This window comes from Monomorium pharaonis, chromosome 7 (assembly GCF_013373865.1).
Source record: "Monomorium pharaonis isolate MP-MQ-018 chromosome 7, ASM1337386v2, whole genome shotgun sequence".
In the NCBI taxonomy this organism is placed as follows: domain Eukaryota; kingdom Metazoa; phylum Arthropoda; class Insecta; order Hymenoptera; family Formicidae; genus Monomorium; species Monomorium pharaonis.
The window spans coordinates 6912437-6931306 of record NC_050473.1 but is presented as its reverse complement, the minus strand read 5'-3'; the positions used below and the strand labels follow the sequence as shown (position 1 = coordinate 6931306).

General features: G+C 38.1%; 2 protein-coding genes across 2 annotated transcripts in view; both read right to left on the bottom strand.

Moving 5' to 3' along the window:
- LOC105835435 (division abnormally delayed protein) overlaps window positions 1–13500 on the bottom strand; it is a 55305-nt gene extending 41805 nt beyond the window's left edge. Inside the window, exons 1-3 of the mRNA XM_036289780.1 lie at window positions 12747–13500; window positions 7190–7330; window positions 132–717 (exon numbers count right to left, since the gene is read on the bottom strand). Of these exons, the coding sequence (XP_036145673.1) occupies window positions 132–717; window positions 7190–7330; window positions 12747–12984 (965 nt within the window). The 5' untranslated portion in view covers window positions 12985–13500. The remainder of the gene's footprint in view (window positions 1–131; window positions 718–7189; window positions 7331–12746) is intronic.
- A 699-nt stretch (window positions 13501–14199) lies between these two features.
- On the bottom strand, window positions 14200–18608 carry LOC105835437 (DNA replication licensing factor Mcm7). The gene is made up of 10 exons (XM_012678731.3): window positions 18431–18608; window positions 18074–18282; window positions 17568–17734; window positions 17309–17489; window positions 16920–17057; window positions 16670–16855; window positions 16356–16569; window positions 15413–15890; window positions 15094–15245; window positions 14200–14933 (listed from the first exon to the last, which is right to left on the bottom strand). Exons 1-10 carry the CDS (start codon window positions 18468–18470, stop codon window positions 14518–14520), a joined length of 2181 nt encoding a protein of 726 aa, XP_012534185.1. The 5' UTR covers window positions 18471–18608; the 3' UTR covers window positions 14200–14517.
- Between the last annotated feature and the right edge of the window lie 262 nt (window positions 18609–18870).

The following is an 18870-nucleotide window of genomic DNA, read 5'->3' as shown; positions in this document are numbered from 1 at the left end:
AGAGAGAGAGAGAGAGAGAGAGAGAGAGAGAGAGAGAGAGAGAGAGAAAGGCTGACTCAACATTGCCAAACAATGAAACCCTTATTCGTGCATTCCAACAATTCCTAAGCCTCTTCTCGTGAATCGCTTACCTCACAACGTTCGTGCAGAATCCTCTGCAGGGCCTGACGTCCTTTCCGATTCCTTTACACTTGGGACAATAGGTCATTCTAAGCAGGGCGTCGTAGCAGGCTTCCTGTTGAGGACTGCTGCTGCCACCGTTACCGATGCCGAATAACACGTTGTCGGTCCGCTCGAGGACAGTCTTGCCGAGGGTTAACGCCTGCACCAGAATCCTGGTGGCCTCCAGGCTCTTGCCGATCTTTTTAAATATGTTCTGTGGCGTGTCGCCGAACGGCTGTATGTCGTCGATCCTCTCGTACAGGCAGGACTTGAACTTGTCGGTGAAGTCCTGCCGGTCCTGATGCGGGTTGATCGCGTAGTGATAGGCGATCGGGAAGAGCCGCGTGAAGAACTCGTCGATGCGCTCCTGCAGCGTCTCGCGCGTCAGCGGCTGCTGCAGATTGTCCGGGGTGTTGGCGGGCGACACGTAGTCCATCATCGCCTGGTAGAGCGCCCGGATCGACGACCTACTCTGCACCGCCATCGAGCGGTACACGTGGTCGAACATGACCATGGTCTTGTTCTCCGACCTCCGCAGCAACACGATCACCGTCTCTGCACAGATGGCGGAAAGGGCTCCGTTTAGTCTTTCGATCCTCTAATGCTAAATTTCCCAAGACATAAGTTTTCTTAAGTGGGACAAGCGAGCAGCTGACTCCAAGAGATCTTCCGCCCAAAACGAAAGTGTTTAAATTTAAGGTGTTTCATTTCCATCTACATTTTTTTATGTATACAAAATTAGTTTTAGTTCGAACGGTTTAGCTTTTTTAAACTAAAACACTTTTAAACATTTAGAAAACAAGGATAAAAATGAAATTTCTGACGACAAAAATTATATTAAACTATAATAAATTAATGTATCAATGAGTAAATATAACTTCATTTTCAATTTTTGTTTACATATCAATGAATAAAATCTAAAAAATTATTATAGTTTTTACATTTATAGCGGACGGCTGGTCCCAGCTTGGGGATCGAAGAGGAGATCATAATATTTAACAAACACGAGCGAAAAAATCCCCGTCCATTTTCCGCAACCCAATATCGAGGTTCGCGTAATCCTCGAGTCGGAGGATCGCTGGAAACTCTCGAAATTTTTCGAACACTCGAGATTTTCTCCGTCGCAGGGTATTCGAGATATATATAGGTTATTTCTAGGTAAAACATGAATCAAAAAGGAATTTTCTGTGTGGATGGGGAACACATAGTTTAGAATCTTCGAGACAATAAAGTTACGGATCGGCATCTAATCTTAAAAAACAGTAGACAACAATTGGAGATAAAGGTTCTAAGATTCTTTTCCGATGAAACTGCTATAGTCCTCTCTTCAGAAAACATAGAAACGTACTATATATTGTTTAGATAAAAATATTATCTTTGCTAAAAAGGAAATTAAAATTACAAGTGGTGGAAGTAAAATTACAAATCGACGATACACGTACTTCTTCTCTGCAAGATCAGACCACAATAGTACCAGAGATCCTACAATTCTTTTTGAGTGAATGCTATTTTTCTGAAAACATCGAAACGTATATCAATGAAATCCCAAAAATATTTTCTCTTCTGATGGAGCAACACAACTTTAGATGTGAGGTCCGCGTTTTCTTTGTGTCAAGAAAGTTAAAATACCCAGGGGGAAAAAGATTATACTAAAATATCAAAAGAAAAAGGTCGCTCACAGGGATAAAAAGGATAAAGACAGTCATCCTCTAGATACAGGTTTGTATAGAACGCGTCAGCGGTTTATCCTCACCCTCCCCGCCTTCTTTTCTCCTCTCGCATAGTTCTTCTCTAATCTAACTCGATCGAATAATTCCTCATGCAAATCCGCCCACTCGAGATTTCGTGGAGTGGAGCCTTTCGAGAAGAGCCGCGCTCACGACCGACTATAAGAACGAATGAACGAACGAACGAACGAATGAACGAACGAACGCGGTCGCGCACTTAATCGCGCGAACGCGTAAAACGAAGAAGACGGCCGATAAGTGCTCCTCGATTCCCGCTTTGGTTTCAAGTGGCCTCGACAAGGGGCTCTAATGCGCGGCCTAGGAACGTGGCATCTTGCGGTTCTAATGATCTTATCAAGGGAAGTGGCGGTCGGGGCGACAAAAACGTTATCTCTATTTCGATGACATCGATCGATCGAGATTAGCGGTCTGGCAATTTAATATGCGGATGTACAAGCGTGTAAAAGCAATGAAATTGTGTGGCATCACTCGTAAAAGAAGTGTTTAACTTTAATATAATGTTTTTACCTTCGTTTTCTTAAATATTAAAAAATGTTTTAGTTTTTCCAAACGGTGTTTGAATTTAAAACATGAATCTTTATCATGCAAATAAATAAAAAAAACATGCTCTATGAGAATCTTGATGGTTAATATTATTATCTTATATGTATGATCTCAGGTACACATTTTATAAACTGCTCTGCATATCATCAGAGTTGAAATGCGATTGTAAATTGAAGCTAGGATCTTTTATTCTTGGAAGCCAGAACTAAAGCTTTATCTTTTTCTAATTCTAGGAATTAGAAAAAGATAAAAAGTTAAGTCGATGAGATTAAAGCCAATCTACATTTTGTAAAACGGTTAGAACTGTTAAAGGTGTTTCAGCTTTAATGTTTTAAACCTGAACATCATTTAAAAGTAAAATATGTTGAAGTATTTAAAAAATGAATACAAAGACAAAACATTTTAATATCTTAAAATTAAACATTTCTTTACGAGCGATAAAAAAATGTATTTATACAATAAAATCAATTACGTAAACGCGTAGTCGTATAAAAAATATATTTAATTAAACGTTAATTAAAAACATTTATTTATGTATTAATTAAAAACGTATATTTATATATTAATTAGTTTATATAATACGATATATGGGACATGAGAACACGAGATTACATAAATTTCTATCCGAGGTCTCGATCATCGTACAAACGAGCGAGAGCGATTCGAAATACGGCCGTTTCTCTTCGAAATATGGGTCTCTTCACGAGAAATATCATGTACGATACTGAAATTGGACTCACCGAGAATATACCGGTTCCGATATCTGATTTGCGACATTCCGACTCAGAATTATGCTCCGCGGACGAAAGTTTCGTACCGCGTTTCCCACCGGGATCGCAACGGAGCGTATAGCGTAATTTATTTTTAAATGGATATGTCTCGCTGTTATGAAGCGACTAAAATTAACGACATATAAAAATACGCGTTACGATATCCCGCAGCCGTCGTTTCTCGTCTCTCTCTCTCTTTTTCTCTTTCAGTAGGGAAAACGAGACCTTTACACTTCCTTCCTCCTGTAAAACATTATTTGTCGACGCGGATCATGCCTCACGTTAATTTGGACTTCAAAGGCGATATCGTGTGCGGCTACTCGGATTTGTTTTCCTTCAATTACTGAAATTCCGAATAGACAGAAGTAAATCCGGCGATGATCAAGCGTGCGCATCCTTTAGTGCAAGGGAAATTACGGCGATCCTCATCAGACAAGCATGTAAGTGTTCTTTCGAAATATTCTTTCGAACCCGAAATTCTGTTTACTAGCGTGATCATCTTTCCTCCCGAATTACTACGTAATGTTAGTTAACGTTAGTGGTAACATGTAACATTTAGAAATCAAATAAAAGTTTGAAAATATGTTCTATAAAGAATGTATAGAAAATGTCGCGTGAAATAAATAATTCTAATAATCCTAATTAATAATCCACTGCAATTTTTGATAGACTAAATAGTTTACATCTTTACATAGTGAAATGTAACAATTTTCAATAATTTCATTTACGTTCGACGATTCAGATCTTCAAAACAATCCATTAATAAATTTTCAAGAAATTTAGAGAGACAAATCTCACAAACTTCGTCACATTTTACTGTCACCGTCCAGAAATCCACGAATTCGTATATATCGTAATTTAATACAAAGATAAAATATTGCCAATAAGACAGCAACAAACTGCACGTACATTGTAAACCAAAGAGAAACGGACTGTTCTTTATATATTACCTCGTTCTTATAAAAAAAAATTTTTTTTTAACAGAAGCCGTGACCCGATAAACTCGAGCACGGAATCGAGAGAGGGCTTCGGTTTCCGCAGGGCCGTGAAAAACACCATCGCGGACGCGCGAGGATGCAAAACACTTTAGCGGTCCAGAGAGAGAGAGAGAGAGAGAGAGAGAGAAAGGGAGAGGAAGCGCGTTTTTCGCGGTATCGAAAATAGCAGAGAGCGGAGGTTGAATTCTAGAGACGCCGCGTTACCGAGGCAACGACACGCGTCTCTCTCGCGGTGGCGCGCGGCGAACACGCACGCCGCCTCCGCCTCGCGTTTCCGCGCGCACGGTCCGCCGCCTATCATCTTCTGCCTTACCTCGTTTGCCCCTTTTCTGCCCGCGCGCGCGCGCGCGCGCGCGGTACCGGTTGGTTAGCATGCAACACGCCGCCGGTATAAATACCGGACCGACCACGTAATCGTGATGACTAAAGGAGCCGTGTCGTACCAGCCGAATCGCCGCTCGCGGTGTCGAAACGGTGCACGCACGATGGTGCGGTCCCGCGGCGAGGTCGAAAAGGAAAGGGAAAAATGAGAGGGCGAGGGGGGAGGGGAAAACAAAGCTCCTCCTCGGAAAGTCTCGAAAAGGGGTGATGAGATCATCCATCGTCAGTGCATTGAAGTGCCCCGATTGAAATGAAGGCGACCGATCTCCGTCAATAGGAATAAAACGATGCGCCGTAATTGAAAGTAATAAAGCGCGTAATGTGAAACGATGAAGATGAATCACGATTGACAATCGCGCGCGTTAATTTCTCGTATGCAAATTCCGCTCGCGGGCGACTGCGAGATGAGGAGTGACATGTTTGCGCGGCCGATCTTACGCTGCGCCGAGGTCGACGCCGGGAATTAAGGAGATAGATCGGCCGAGCATGGACCGAGGGAGGAGAAGGAGGTGAAGAGAGAGAAAGAAAGAAAGAAAGAGAGAGAGAGAGGCTCGGAGAGGAGGGATAGCGGTTCGCTTTCTTGTCCCCGTATAAGGCGGCACGCAGAGAGCAACTCCGATTCTTCACCTTCGAGGGAGTCCCGTAGAGAGTCTGAGAGAGAACGAGAAAGAGAGAGAGAGAGACAGAGAGAGAATTGCGGAGTTCGAAATCGTCCACGATAATTATCGGGGCTTTCAGCGCGCCAGGAATCACGGGTACGATGAAAACGGTAGAGGCGCGTCCTTTCAGGGAGAGAAGCGTCCCTTCTTCCCTTTTGTCGAACTTTTGTCGATACACCGACCGGGAATCTCCATAAATCAAGGCCGAAGGGCGGACGAGGCGCGCTGAAAACCCTGTTATTCTAATGACAAAACACCGGAAACGCAGGATAAACCGTCGCTTAATCCGAGCTAATGCTCAAGAATGTTTTTTACGGAAAGAGATGGGGGGAGGGGGGAGGGGAAGGAGAGTTTTAATATACTTCGCAGGATACACTTGGCATTATTAAGTCGGTAACGTTCTCTTTTTTCTCCGAAATGATTTAGTAACTCAGTAATTGTAGACCTCTAGCTCGTGGACCTTTTTTCGGAAGAAATCAAAACGTAAATTTCCTAAATAATCAGGATGTTCGCCCAAATTTTGTGAAAGAATTTTCTGAAAACTCTCTGGATATTTTCAGGAATCAAAATTCCAAGTAAGATTAAAAAAATTTTTTATACAGCTTATTTTAATGTTCCTAAACATTTACTTAAGTTTTGATTTAATAATTTGATATAGATCCTATTCATTGCGAATATGAAATTTGAAAGATGAGTAAATACACAATGCCAATTTATAGAAAAATATATTGTTTCTTATTGTGACTGATTTTTTAAATAAAAACTTGATCCGCGAGTCACGCGAGATAATATGTAAATGTAAATACATGCACGTCATATCTATTGTCAGTAGATTTTGCATGAATAAGAGAAAAATAATTAAAGAAACGTTTGGTCAGAAAGGGGTAAAATTTAAAAATTCAAGGTTCCAAAAATTTCCCTGAGTATCAATACGATTTCATAAAAATCCATGATGTTCAAGAATAAAAAGAAATACCTGAAAATACCAGGATTGTTCAATTTTTTTTTCAATAATAAACATCTCGATAATATCTCGATAAAAGAGAAAGAGTTGATAAGAGGAATCTTAGTGTACAATATAAATTAATTAAAAATTTATTATAAAAAAATATATATAGAACGTCTAGACTCAATTTTGAACTACACACATTATCGTACTTCCTAATTTATTAAAGATGGCTTAAAATTAAGCGTCCAAGATGATATATTTCAAATAAACTTTATTCAATTAATTAATTCCTTTTCTTGCTTTTCTCAACTTTGAGTCTTACTCGCTTTATTATCAACGCTATATGGAACTCGAAACTGTATTCATTTACCACAAGATTGGAAGCACTTTACTCTACTTGGGAGTCTTTACTTAAGCCTCTCGTAAAGTTGAAAATTTGTGTGTTACTAGACTTTAATGCATTCTCGCTGTCGACTACATATTACTTTATGATGCAATAATATCAAGCCCGAGAATTATCAATTCACCTGATATAAAATTCGGACTTCAAGCTACATTTTCCAAGTATCATTACGAGTCTAAAAAATGCGAAAATCATATTAAAAACCAATTCCGCGAGTCTCTTAATTTCAAGCTACAACTAAATTATTAATTCGTCTTCAACAAGTTTATCTATTTTGATCGAGTCAAATACTATAAGTCAAAACAACTTGGGCTTTTCACAACAATGAGAATTAAAATAAATATACAATAAAATTGGAAGTAAACTAGTTTTCCCGAAGTGCTTTTGTCATGTAAAACGTATCGAGCATTTACCGTAAGTGAACCAGGCCCAACTGAGCGAGCGGTTATTACGGATTTATATTAAGTATATAACATTTATATCCTCATCTGAAATGTTCAGCGAAAAGAGGAGGCAGCTGGAGGAGAGAGAAAACGCGTTAAAATGCAGTTGTGGAAGAAGAGTAGAGAATCCTACCTCTAAGAGCGTCGGCGGTGGTGGCGAGGAGGCCTTGCAGACTTCTACTGTGATGATGGATCAGACTGTGGAAGTCCGCCCGGGCTTGTTGCTTCAGACGCACCTCCATCTCTTCGCCGCAGCACTTGCCGCCGCATGTCGCTGGAAAGGAGAAATATTTCACTTTATTATCGCGTCACGTATTAGAGCATCCAGCGACCGGCAGGGGCGGCGCGCTTTCTCCCCTTTTTAATTCGGCCGAAGTTAATTGAATTGGAACACGAGGGGGAGAGCAAGAGAAAGACAGATAGATAGATAGATAGATAGATAGATAGAAAGAGAGAGAGAGAGAGAGAGAGAGAGAGAGAGAGCTCGGTCTGTGAGTTGCGCGCGTTAAATTGCATAAACTGCGTAAGCTCAGTGATATAAGAGTTCGTGCGGGTAATCTGACCTATTTGCGCGAATCATCGGGCTCGGCCTGCCGAATGAGAGGCCGAATGACGTGTAAATGTGAAATCCGAATCGCGGGGAATCCAACCGAATACAGTCGAGATTCTATTATATCGAATTGTTTTATCACAACACGAGGAATTTCATTTTATCGAATTAATCGCCGCGTTGGGTTTTCATCTTTCCACGCGCAATTTCACGCGCTCGTACAATGCATTTCGTTCGTTCATACGGATATCCGATGTATCGGGTATTAATCGCGCATTATTTTCCCAAAAGGAACATCGGTGCTCAACAAAAACGACAACCCGATAACGTAAATCACACACACTTTATTTCCGGAATTTTAATGTAATTAATGAAATAATTATGCGCAAAAAATACACGGAAAAATTCTCATGTTATAAAGAAAAACAATTTCTCATTTTGTATAGTTCTTTCCTTTTAAGTACGTTACGTGCAAAGAATCTCTTTGATAAAAATCTTAAATATATTTATTATTTAAATTTATAAACAAGTAAGATTTATTTAAAACAAAAAAATGTGTACTTGAATTAAATAAGTATTACTTATATTTTTTAAATAATTCAGAAGTTTAAATATCCGCAAATCTACCGTAAATTCATCATAAGTAACAAATTTATTCAAAATACATTCTAAATCCTGATAATTTAACACTTTAATTAAGAACATTAAGTCAAAATAAACTTTCAATTTATTTATTTCTTCAATTCAATTTTATAATATTTTTTAAATATATATTTTTTTTCTTCAATATGTGATAAGTTTTTCTAAAGTGTATGATTAGTATATTTTAAGACTACTATCGAGAAAATATTCTTTATTAAAGATAATCATTATTTATTATAGGGAAAAAGGTAAATTGAATAATCGCTTTTCTTGGCAGTAGAATAAATATTTTTTTCCGTGTGTAAAAGTCCTCATACTTTTACAAAAAATAATTTCGGCGATTAAATGTAAGAAGAGAGAGAATCCGAGAAGCCGCCAACAAGTCTGACTCCATTCTCTTAATCGCAATTAATCTCACCGACAATTGTCAACAATTCTCGAGAGATTATTCCGAACTTTCGTCGGAGATCTTCCGCGCGAGAAAAATTTCTTCGACTCTGGCTGGGAAAAACCCGTTCACGGAAAATCGACGTTCACGAAAATCACGAAAAAAAAAAAAAAAATCTAAACGTGGTCGTACCAATTCGAAAACGCTCGTTTGCATTTGCATATTAAATGATGAGCCTGCCAACGGTGCGTTACATTAACAATCGCGTACGCAACAATAACAACGCTCCCGCGGGAGGATAATAATGATTTTGACCGGGATGAGAAAATACGGCGGACGCGCGATCGAAATCCCGCGATGTGACGTGCATTCCTCTTCGTGCGAACCGGTTTCGCGACCAAACCGCTGCGTTCGCATTCACAAAAATATACGCAGACACGGCGCGAATTAAAAGTACAGGCTAAATATACAGAAATCTGCGGTAATTAAACGCACCGGAGGCAAGTGCAAAAAGTAAAAGGTATTTAAAAAAAATAACGCATACGCGATCCGGGACTGAACGTAAACAGGTGAATACGTAGAGGTAAATGTGAAGATTGTAGCGGAGACTTTGCTGCTGCTGATTAGCGATGCGCTCGATTATTGGAATAAATATTGATTTGAAATATAATTCAGGATGTACTTTGTAAAAATAATAAAAGCGAGCGAATTAACAGTTTGATTTCGGGGAAACAAGCCCGATAAACGAGCCAATTCGCAAATGCACGAACGTGTAAAGATCAGAAAAATAAAAAAAATATATATATATTTAAAAAACAGAGATACCCAAAGTCTACGCGTAGAACGAGCGATCTACGTGTAAATTGTATGTATATACGCGCGTATGTAATTACCTATGGGAGAACGTTAATTTTCCTCCCGGGGAAGTGAAACGTTACCGTCACTTATCGGATTTATTGAGATGGATATCTCTCTTATTTTTAGGCCGTTAAAAATAACTAAAAAAACGGAAAAAGAAACGAGAGTGTGTGTGTGTGTATTATGCAATGCGCATCGCGTTAGCCAATATGATTATGCCAAAGTTTTTTGCACACAGAAAAATTTATTCTCATGCGAAGAAAAGCAGCTTCTTATTTTTTTAGTTTTTTTTTTTCTTTTAAGTAACGGTTATCTTCGCAAGAAATATCTCCTTGACGAAGAGTCTTAAAGTACGCTCATCATTTACTCGTGAAACAAGTAAGGTTTACTTAATATAAAACTTCCGTGTAAACACACAGGAAAATATGTACTTGAATTAAATAAGTATCACTTATCTTAAACTTATTTATGAGTTTATATATCCGCAAATCTATCGTAAGTTCGTCAGTAATAAATTTATTCAGAATATATCCTGAATCCTAGTATAATTTAATACTTCAATTAAGATTGTTAAGTCAAAATAGAAAATTTTATTTATAATTTCAAGTCTTTTTGTCAAGTAAAAGATAACGAGTTTCTAAAGTTTATGATAAGCATATTTTAAGTTATTAAGAAAATATTCTTTATCGAAAATAATCGTTACTTATTAGAAGGAAAAAATTAAATTAAATGGTTTTTTTTCAGTAGAATAAATATTTTTCTGTGGGAAACACAAATTACGCGAGGAAGCGCGAACGAGGAAGCGGCGAAAAATCGTTAGGGAAAAGAAAAGAGTTGGCGCGAACTATTTCGCAGATCGATTTTTGACGGCGGAAGATTGCGCACACGTGTCGAATAAACGCTATTCTCTTTCTCCTGCCCTTCAAATCCTCCCTTTTCCTCGATCATGCGGAACGTCTTCGACGTGACGATATTCGGAAGATTCTTGCATTCAAATTTATTCGAGGCGTCCGAATTAAATTACGCAAATATTTGCGTATCGGTAAGCGATGCTCTCATAATAAATTCTCCATATCAAGTTATACACCCCGAGGATGAGAAAAAGAGAGCGAATCAACGACAGCGAGAACTTAATAATTATTGCGGTCGTGCACGACATTTCGCCGATCGAATTTTCCGAGAAATAAATTGGATATATTTGTTTCCTAATTTTTTCCCCTTTTCAGAAAGTTTTATTTAATTTTTTGTTATTTTTCGGATTAATAAGCATCGCATTGTGACCAGATCGGCCCGACATAATTGACGAAGAGATGGCCATTGATTCGAGCCAGCACCTGCCGATCTTTTGCTCGTCGCATCCGCGAGAATCCGCGAGGGTTCCGCGCATTTAAAGGGAAAAATAGAATAATTTGCATGCGTGAAACACTGGTGGAAATTTATGCACGCAGAAAATCATCGCCTCTCAACGCGAAATATTATCGATTATTACTGCATATTGAATGTGATAACGGTATTAATATTAATGAAGCATCGAATATTAATTGCGTGTAACGTCAACAATTTTGATAATCCTTTATAATGGCCATGGATGTTATTATTGTTATTATTGTTGCCATTAATATGCGATAGTGCGTTGATGCCGGCGACTACTACTAATACTAACGACATTACAAGCTGTAGCTAGTAATTATTAGCCAATTAATGGAAATTAGTGTGCTAATACTCGAAGTTGTCGCGAGCTATTAGAAATGTTCCAAGTTGAACTTGGAAGAGCGAGCACGACGTTTCCAAGATAAATTTTAAACATCGAACACGCCGAGGGGGAAAAAAATTACTTTAACGAGCGGGTCACTTTTCTTTCGGTAAATATCAATTAATCAAGTTACGGCAAACTCGGCCAAACACCAATCATTCCAGTTATCGTATTTGGAAATTACTGTGCTACATTAATATGTCAATATATAATTCATTTTAATTTTATATATATATATCAAATGTTTTTAAAAATAAAATGCCAATTACACTGAGAATAAAGCATACCTAGTTCGAATAAATATGTTATTAAGCTATTCAAACGACTATTTTATATCAAACTTATATGTACAATATTTACATAAATTTTTTAAACAGCACTAATAACGTGAATCAATATTTTCCACTAGTGTGTATCAACCTATTGAAAATACCATTATTAAATACCCAACTGAAAAAAACATAGCTTACTACAATGTATTTATTTTAAAAAATTGTGTGTGTGTGTGTAGTAAATACTTGTTTGATATAAAAACTAGTTTGAATGAAGTAAGCTTTCTCTCTCGATGTAATTATAACACTTTCCAGATTAATCTTACATAATTAACTCTCACATAATTTATTACGACAATTCATCTACATAAATATCGTAAATAAATTATCCTAATAAACCTCCATTCGTTTAATTATCCTCTTTAATTATTTTTACAATGTCTCCGCGTAATTTAGTAAGGTAATTAAATATCTACATCTATATACACAAATATCCTAATAAGTATTTAAAGCAATTAAAAACATTCTCGCTCCTCAACCTACATTCAGTCAATTTGCTAAAAATTTCTTCCGTTGCGAAATCACCATCCATCCGTTTCCAGTTTTTCGCTCTCTCAGCGCGATGATACTCGGCGCTTTCGGTCCGTCTGACAGAAACGTCAGAATCACCTGATTTTGACGTTACCGTCTGACAGCGAGATTCTCCCGCGCGCGCGCGAAAAGGATCTGATTCCTCCGAAAGACGGTGAGGTTTAAATACGGAGAATTATATACATATACATATATAATGCGCAACGGCACGGGAGAGTGAGTAAACGCCCCAGTGACATGGAAATTTATCATACAATCAGTGCTCAATAAAATGCTTTTTTTTTTTAATATCACACTCTCTAAATTTCCTAGAGTGAAACATTACTCTAAAAGAGTGAAAATCGAACACACCCTAAGTTCGATCTTCGCTCTTTTAGTGTAATGTTTCACTCTAGGAAATTTAGGGAGCAACGAAAATTTTATATATTGTGACGTTCGAGTATTCGAAATTACAATTAAAATTTCATAACAGAAAGAACATTTGAGATTGATAACGAGTTTAAGTGTCTGGATGTACGCGTTCGGTCACTGGGACGTTTACTTTATTCTTTCCTTTTCTTCCTCTTCTTTCGTCAGCGCGAATTGCACTTGGAAAGGAGAGGGGAAAGGGGGGGAGGGAGAGAAGGTGCCACTTACTACTCTTCGGCGAGCCCGCGGCGGCCGGCGAAAGCGTGATGTTCTTGGTGTCGAAGAACGGCCTGACCAGGTCGCAGTCGACGAACGCCGTTGACTCGGTGCCATTGTCGGACGTTATCGTCGTCGTCGTCGCCGTCGTTGTCTTCAGCCGGTGCGATCTCGCGTGCGCGATCGAGCACACGCAGTGGCACCAGACGAGGATCGCGAGCAGAAGCGCGGGGAACGGTGTTATTTTCATTTCGGCAAAATGGACGCGACGAACGGGGGGAAAGGGGAGGGGTGGTGATGGTGGCGACGGCGGCGAGGGAGAGAGAGAAACCCGCGAGGGGAGAAAAAGCCGCGCGTGACCGCGGAGGAAAATCGTGTGAAAATTGTCTCTCCCTCTTTCGACTCTCGATATCGATATAGCGCGATAGTCGGCGGGCCGGCACTCTCGCGCGGTCTTCGCCCGCTCCTCCTCCTCCTCCTCCTCCTCCTCCTCTTCTTCTTTTACAAATTCGTTGGTGGCGGAGTCATCCACCGTATCGGAATGACGCGGTGATCGTTCGCCGTACGGCGGACGCGCCGTCAGACGGCACGACGACGACGACGGAAGCGAGCGGCGGTGGTGCTGCGGGCACTCGGGGCATGCGGCGCGAACATTTGGTGCGTTCCGCGAGACGGAGCGGAGGAAAAACGAGGGGAAGAAAGGGATGAGACGAAAGGGGGAGGGGGGGAGGAGAAGAATAAAAAGGGACAGGTCAGAGACGGGCGATCAGCGGCCGCGTTCAGGCGATCACGTATTATATCCAGCGGTGCTCCCGGCACATGCACCACGCTCGGCCACTCGGCTGCTCGTTATCACAGGACGAAATGTACATACGTACTTCTGTGTGCCAGGCACGCGTGTATGTACGTATGCATACACGTGCGACGCGTACACGTACCGTCTTCACCGCGAGCGCGGACACGAGAATAGGAGCGCGAGGTGCGAAACGCGCGTCGAAACACCTCCCACGAGCGACCAGATGCGACTGAAGCGCCTGACTGATAGATATGCCCGACATTCGAATCAAGCGTACTCACCAGATGGCGCCGGTGGGATTCCTCGGGAATTCCTCTACAGTCGATCCCGGAAACTGCCATGCACGCCGCGTTTTGTGAATGGCCGTTGGTAAAAAGGTCCTTCTTCCCTCGAATGATAATTGTTTATTTATCAGACTCTAGCATGTATCCAGTTTGTAAACGAGGTGCAGGTCAATATCAAATTTGTAATCATCTGCGACTTTGTGATTTTCTTCCGTGCTATAATCATAAGCAGATTGGAGATTTATGTGTAATACATATTTTTCAAATTTTGTAATTCATCTAATTTTTAATTAAATCTGTATTACCAATAGAAATTATTTAATGATAAATTTGTATACTGACAAAAATTCTCTAAAAATTGTTAATTTTACAATCTCAAATTCGAAATTTTTATGTGGAACTTGTGAGTCTCAAAAACCAGTAAAGAACAATCGGATTATTTCAGAAATTTCAAAAAATAAAATTCTAAAAGGTTTTTAAATTTCTAGTTTGACATATAGAACTATGAACGTCTTGGTAGTTATCCAATATATTAATCTTATTAAAATTCAACAAATTAACTTCCTTATTTTTAGAACAAAACACTTTCAATTGCATAATATTCAAATAAAAAGTGTTAATGCTTTATTGTAAAAAATACAGAATGTCTTTGAGTATTAAAAAATATTAGTTTCTGCAGATATTGTCATCTTCATACTAAAAATTAAATAAAAGTGATTAATCTTCTGGTCTGATTGACCTGCCACACATTCAACGCTTCGTATTCCTCGATGCATTTGTACACCGGATCGGGTTTAAATCCTTTGCTCGTACATCGTTCCAGAATATCCGATACTTTGACGGTTTTTTTATCGCCTGCCAATTCTCGTATCAGTTGGAAGATCCTGTTAGTTGGATTCTGTTGCGCGTTATTGGTGCGTTGTTCGGAGTAATTGATCGAATGTTTGGACATCTCCACTAATCTATTTGCTTCTGCTATATCCTCCTTATCAACTACATTCGATAACCGCAATCGTGCTAATGCCGTCGACAATCGAAGGATAGCCAGTAAATTACGAGCGGAAGTAAACGTCTTATCGTGGCTGTTACGTGCTTCTTTCCGCATTTCTACATAAGACTCTGCAATTAATATTTCAAAATAATTACACATTTATCATATAGATTTCATTTACTGCACAATATAATGCTGTACATTTCACAATGTGTTAAAGCAAAACAAAAAAAATATATATATATATAATTATAACATAAATTTATATATGTGTGTGTGTATACATACCTACAATATATTCTGTTAATTCTTCTGATACAGCAGGTTCCTTCGTTTTGCAAAGTTTTATATATTTCCTTATCAATTTCATATCTATAGCTTCCGTTTCTGTCGGAGGTTGCGAGCAATGCTGATGAACATATGTGATATGTTGCGCGAGTCTACAAAAGAATACCTGTATTAATTATTAGCATACAAATATCAAATAAAATAAAAAAATAAAGATTCATGTTTCATTAGATATAAGATTAAGATGTGATTGAAGAATATTAAATATTAAAAAATCATAATATATTCATCACATTACTCAGTACTATAAAATAATTACTTAAGATCATTGCTCCGATCTGCGCGATCTTGAATAAGCCATAATAAGTCAAACCGTGACAGTAAAGCGGCGGGCAATTGAATGTTCTGCTCGACCGATCTCTGCGGGTTATATCTGCCGTATGCCGGATTAGCGGCAGCTAATATCGAAACTCTCGCGTTTAAACGAGCCATTATGCCAGCTTTGGCAATAGATATGGTCTGTTGCTCCATCACTTCGTGGATTGCCGTTCTATCCGCGTCTGCCATTTTATCAAACTCGTCGATGCAGCAAACCCCTTGATCTGCCAGTACCAAAGCTCCACCCTCCAATACCATTTGACCCGTTAAAGGATCCTTCATAATGGCAGCGGTCAAACCTACGCCGGATGATCCTCGTCCGGTAGTGTACTGCGATCTCGGGGCCAATCGCGTAATGTAAGATAATAATTGCGACTTTGCTACACCGGGATCTCCCATCAAGCAAATATTAATGTTACCTGATTACAATAAAACCATTATCTTGATGTAGCTATCAATATTTTGATAATAAAGTAAAGATAGATACATGTTAGCATTATGCGTAAATTAAATATGATATAAATTGATATGTATTATAAAATTATCCACAAAAATTAATATTAAATTATTTAATTATAATATACATAGACATATGTGTATCATATTTATTGTCAATTTTGCATTAAGAAAAAAATAATCATAAAAACGATTTAATCAGAGAGAGATAGAATTCAAATTTAAAAGTAAAATTAAAAAATTTTTCTACATATATATACCAGTAAAATTTTATAAAAATCTAATTTTTAGAAGTAAAAAAGAAATCCTTTAAAAATCCAGTTTTTTCAAGTTTTTTTCTGGTAATAAATATTATAAGTATAGATCATAAGTATAATCATCTACGTATATTGTAGATGTTGAGTTTTTTAAATCACAAGTAGTTTTACCTCGAATTTTAATGTCGCCTTTCTTTTTGTCCGTTCCCCCAACGAGAAGCAGAAGCAATGCCTTTTTCACATCTTCAAGTCCATATATTTCCGGGGCCAAGGAACAAGCCAACTTGTTGTAAAAATCATCTTGCATCAGTAAACTCAGTTCTTCTTCAGTCAATTCCGCACTGCCATCATCTACAGTATTCACATTATTCAAGCATATCATTTTCTGAAATCGAATAGAAGATAAATTGTGCATCAAAAAAAGACTAAGATTTATTTTAAGACTAAAAATTTTATGATTGTAGAAACAATATATTTATTCTTACATGTGCATCCAAATAAGTTTCACTGGAAAGTGCAGGTCCTGTTCTAGCGTTAAAACCAGTTTTCAGGAATGGCAGAAACACACCAGTTATAATAACGTGGTCTCCAGGCAAACACGTTCTCGTCGTTTCGCCACGACAGAAGATGGTTAACGATCGCGGTATGTGACCAACTGGAACTTGCTCGCTCTGCAAGATACAAATGTCAATAATTTATAAAAGAACATTCGCAAGAATGTACGCAAACACTTACATGTTCCTGCAATTTTAACTCTTGAAATTTGATGAACTTTGAACCCTTTGTTTGTAGATACAATCTGCCGCCAGATTTGTTTACGCGGCATCCATCGCTCGGGCACGTTCGTAATGGCATGAAGCTCAAGGAATGCACCTGTATAAAAATTAATTATATAAAGCACAAAATTATTTTTTTACATAGAAGCATCCTAAACAGTCGCATTTGGATATCTAAGCGTTTAAAATATCAAAAGCTAGTTCTGATTGTTTAGAGCACTTCTTTATTTGTTATTCACATAACAATTTAATTTCATTTATTTTAAACATTATAAAATATACTAAATATTAGACTTTAGAATATTATTAGAATATATAAAAACTTGGAGGAAGATCGATTATTTTTACCGGCTGGCTCACTTCCGAACCACATTCATCACATGTATACGTCGCCACAACTATCATTGGCTTCACCTCAGTTGCTTTTGTGACAATACCTCTAACTGTCACCAATTTTCCAATCTTATCTGCCTTGATGTCTCTTACTGAGTATGCCTTTGCATCAGAGAAATCTTTAAAGTAGACTTCACTAAAAGATACAGTATGAGTCTAAATCATTAATTTCTAATGTAACCAATATATCTGCATGTAAATTAAATTTACTTACAAACGACGCATCAATTCGGGAGCATAATTAATCTTGACGGTATTTTGAGGCCTACCCTGAGCTCTGTTACGCTCTTCCAGTAACAATCGATGCTCTGTATATACATCCAATGGATCTTTAGGTAAAACAACTCCTTCTTTGAAGTCAGGCAGCATCTCTTGAACAAGCTGTATTAAAAAAATTACTTAAATTCTCTATATAACTGTGAAGTAACAAATAATGCATTAAACTTATGCAATTAAATATCTAAATGTTAATTATAAATCTATATCATTTATTTGCTACAATAACATAATTTAAAAAATGCTTCTAATTTAAATCATAAAAATTATATAATATTAAATGTAATTTTAGCATGATTTAGTCTGATTTTAAAGAAATAAAAATATTTTTACTCAGTATGTTGAAGTCTCATCAAAATTCTTTTTTCTACAAACGACTTAAAAAGGTCAATTTGTAATTGTCATTGTAGCAATTGTATTAGCAATAACTATTATACAACATACATTCAGGACTAAATTGGTATATCTTCTTGTATTATTAGCAATAGACATGGCCAATTCGTCGTCGAACGACTGTACATCATCCAAATCAATCTCAAAGCTAATTTGTTCTCTGTGTGCTATCTTGGTAAGCATTTGTCTATATTTGAAGACTTTATTTCCTGTATTATCATCCATTGCCACGAATTCAAGGAAGAAGGACTTCATTTGCTCTGAAATACATTCGTCAAACTTGTAATTTAATAGTTAACGTAATAAAGTAACAACGTTGTTAAAATTAATGTTAAATCGGTTGTGTAAACGGTGTAAACCGTCGTTTCTCTCCTCACAAAAATTCTACGAATACGTAAACATACTTACCCTTATCCTTGATATAATCCCTCGCCACTTTATTCGCCATTTCTTACAAGTTTTAGTAGACCCAGTTCTCAAAAAATCGCAGTTTCTTAGTTTTTTAGGAGTTTCTCTTCCTCAACGAATATTGTGGTTAAATAACGTCCGCCACAACTTCGCGCGTAAATTAAGAGCATAGGTTATAAGATATATTGATGAGACACTCTAGAAAAATAAACCGAATGTCCAGCGTGAATTTCCATTCTCATTAGGGCTCTGGCAGACCAGCGCGATTTCCGTCGCGCGCGACGCGCGATATCCAATAGGCGTTTAGAGATGAGCGGAAAGGCGGTCGCTCATTGGACATCGCGTCTGCCAGAGACCTTAGGAAGCGTTCCCATCGAGTGCGTCACGCGTCGCGTCGTCCTTCATGTCCAATCAAAATGTCCCATTTTATGATAAAATAT

Excerpts from the sequence above, each read along its gene's own strand:
- LOC105835437 (XM_012678731.3), bottom strand. The coding sequence starts at position 18,470 with ATGGCGAATAAAGTGGCGAGGGATTATATCAAGGATAAGG. Across the intron at positions 18,283-18,430 it reads GGATTATATCAAGGATAAGG|AGCAAATGAAGTCCTTCTTC; the intron begins GTAAGTATGTTT and ends AATGTATTTCAG. Across the intron at positions 17,490-17,567 it reads CCCGAATTGATGCGTCGTTT|TGAAGTCTACTTTAAAGATT; the intron begins GTAAGTAAATTT and ends TGTATCTTTTAG.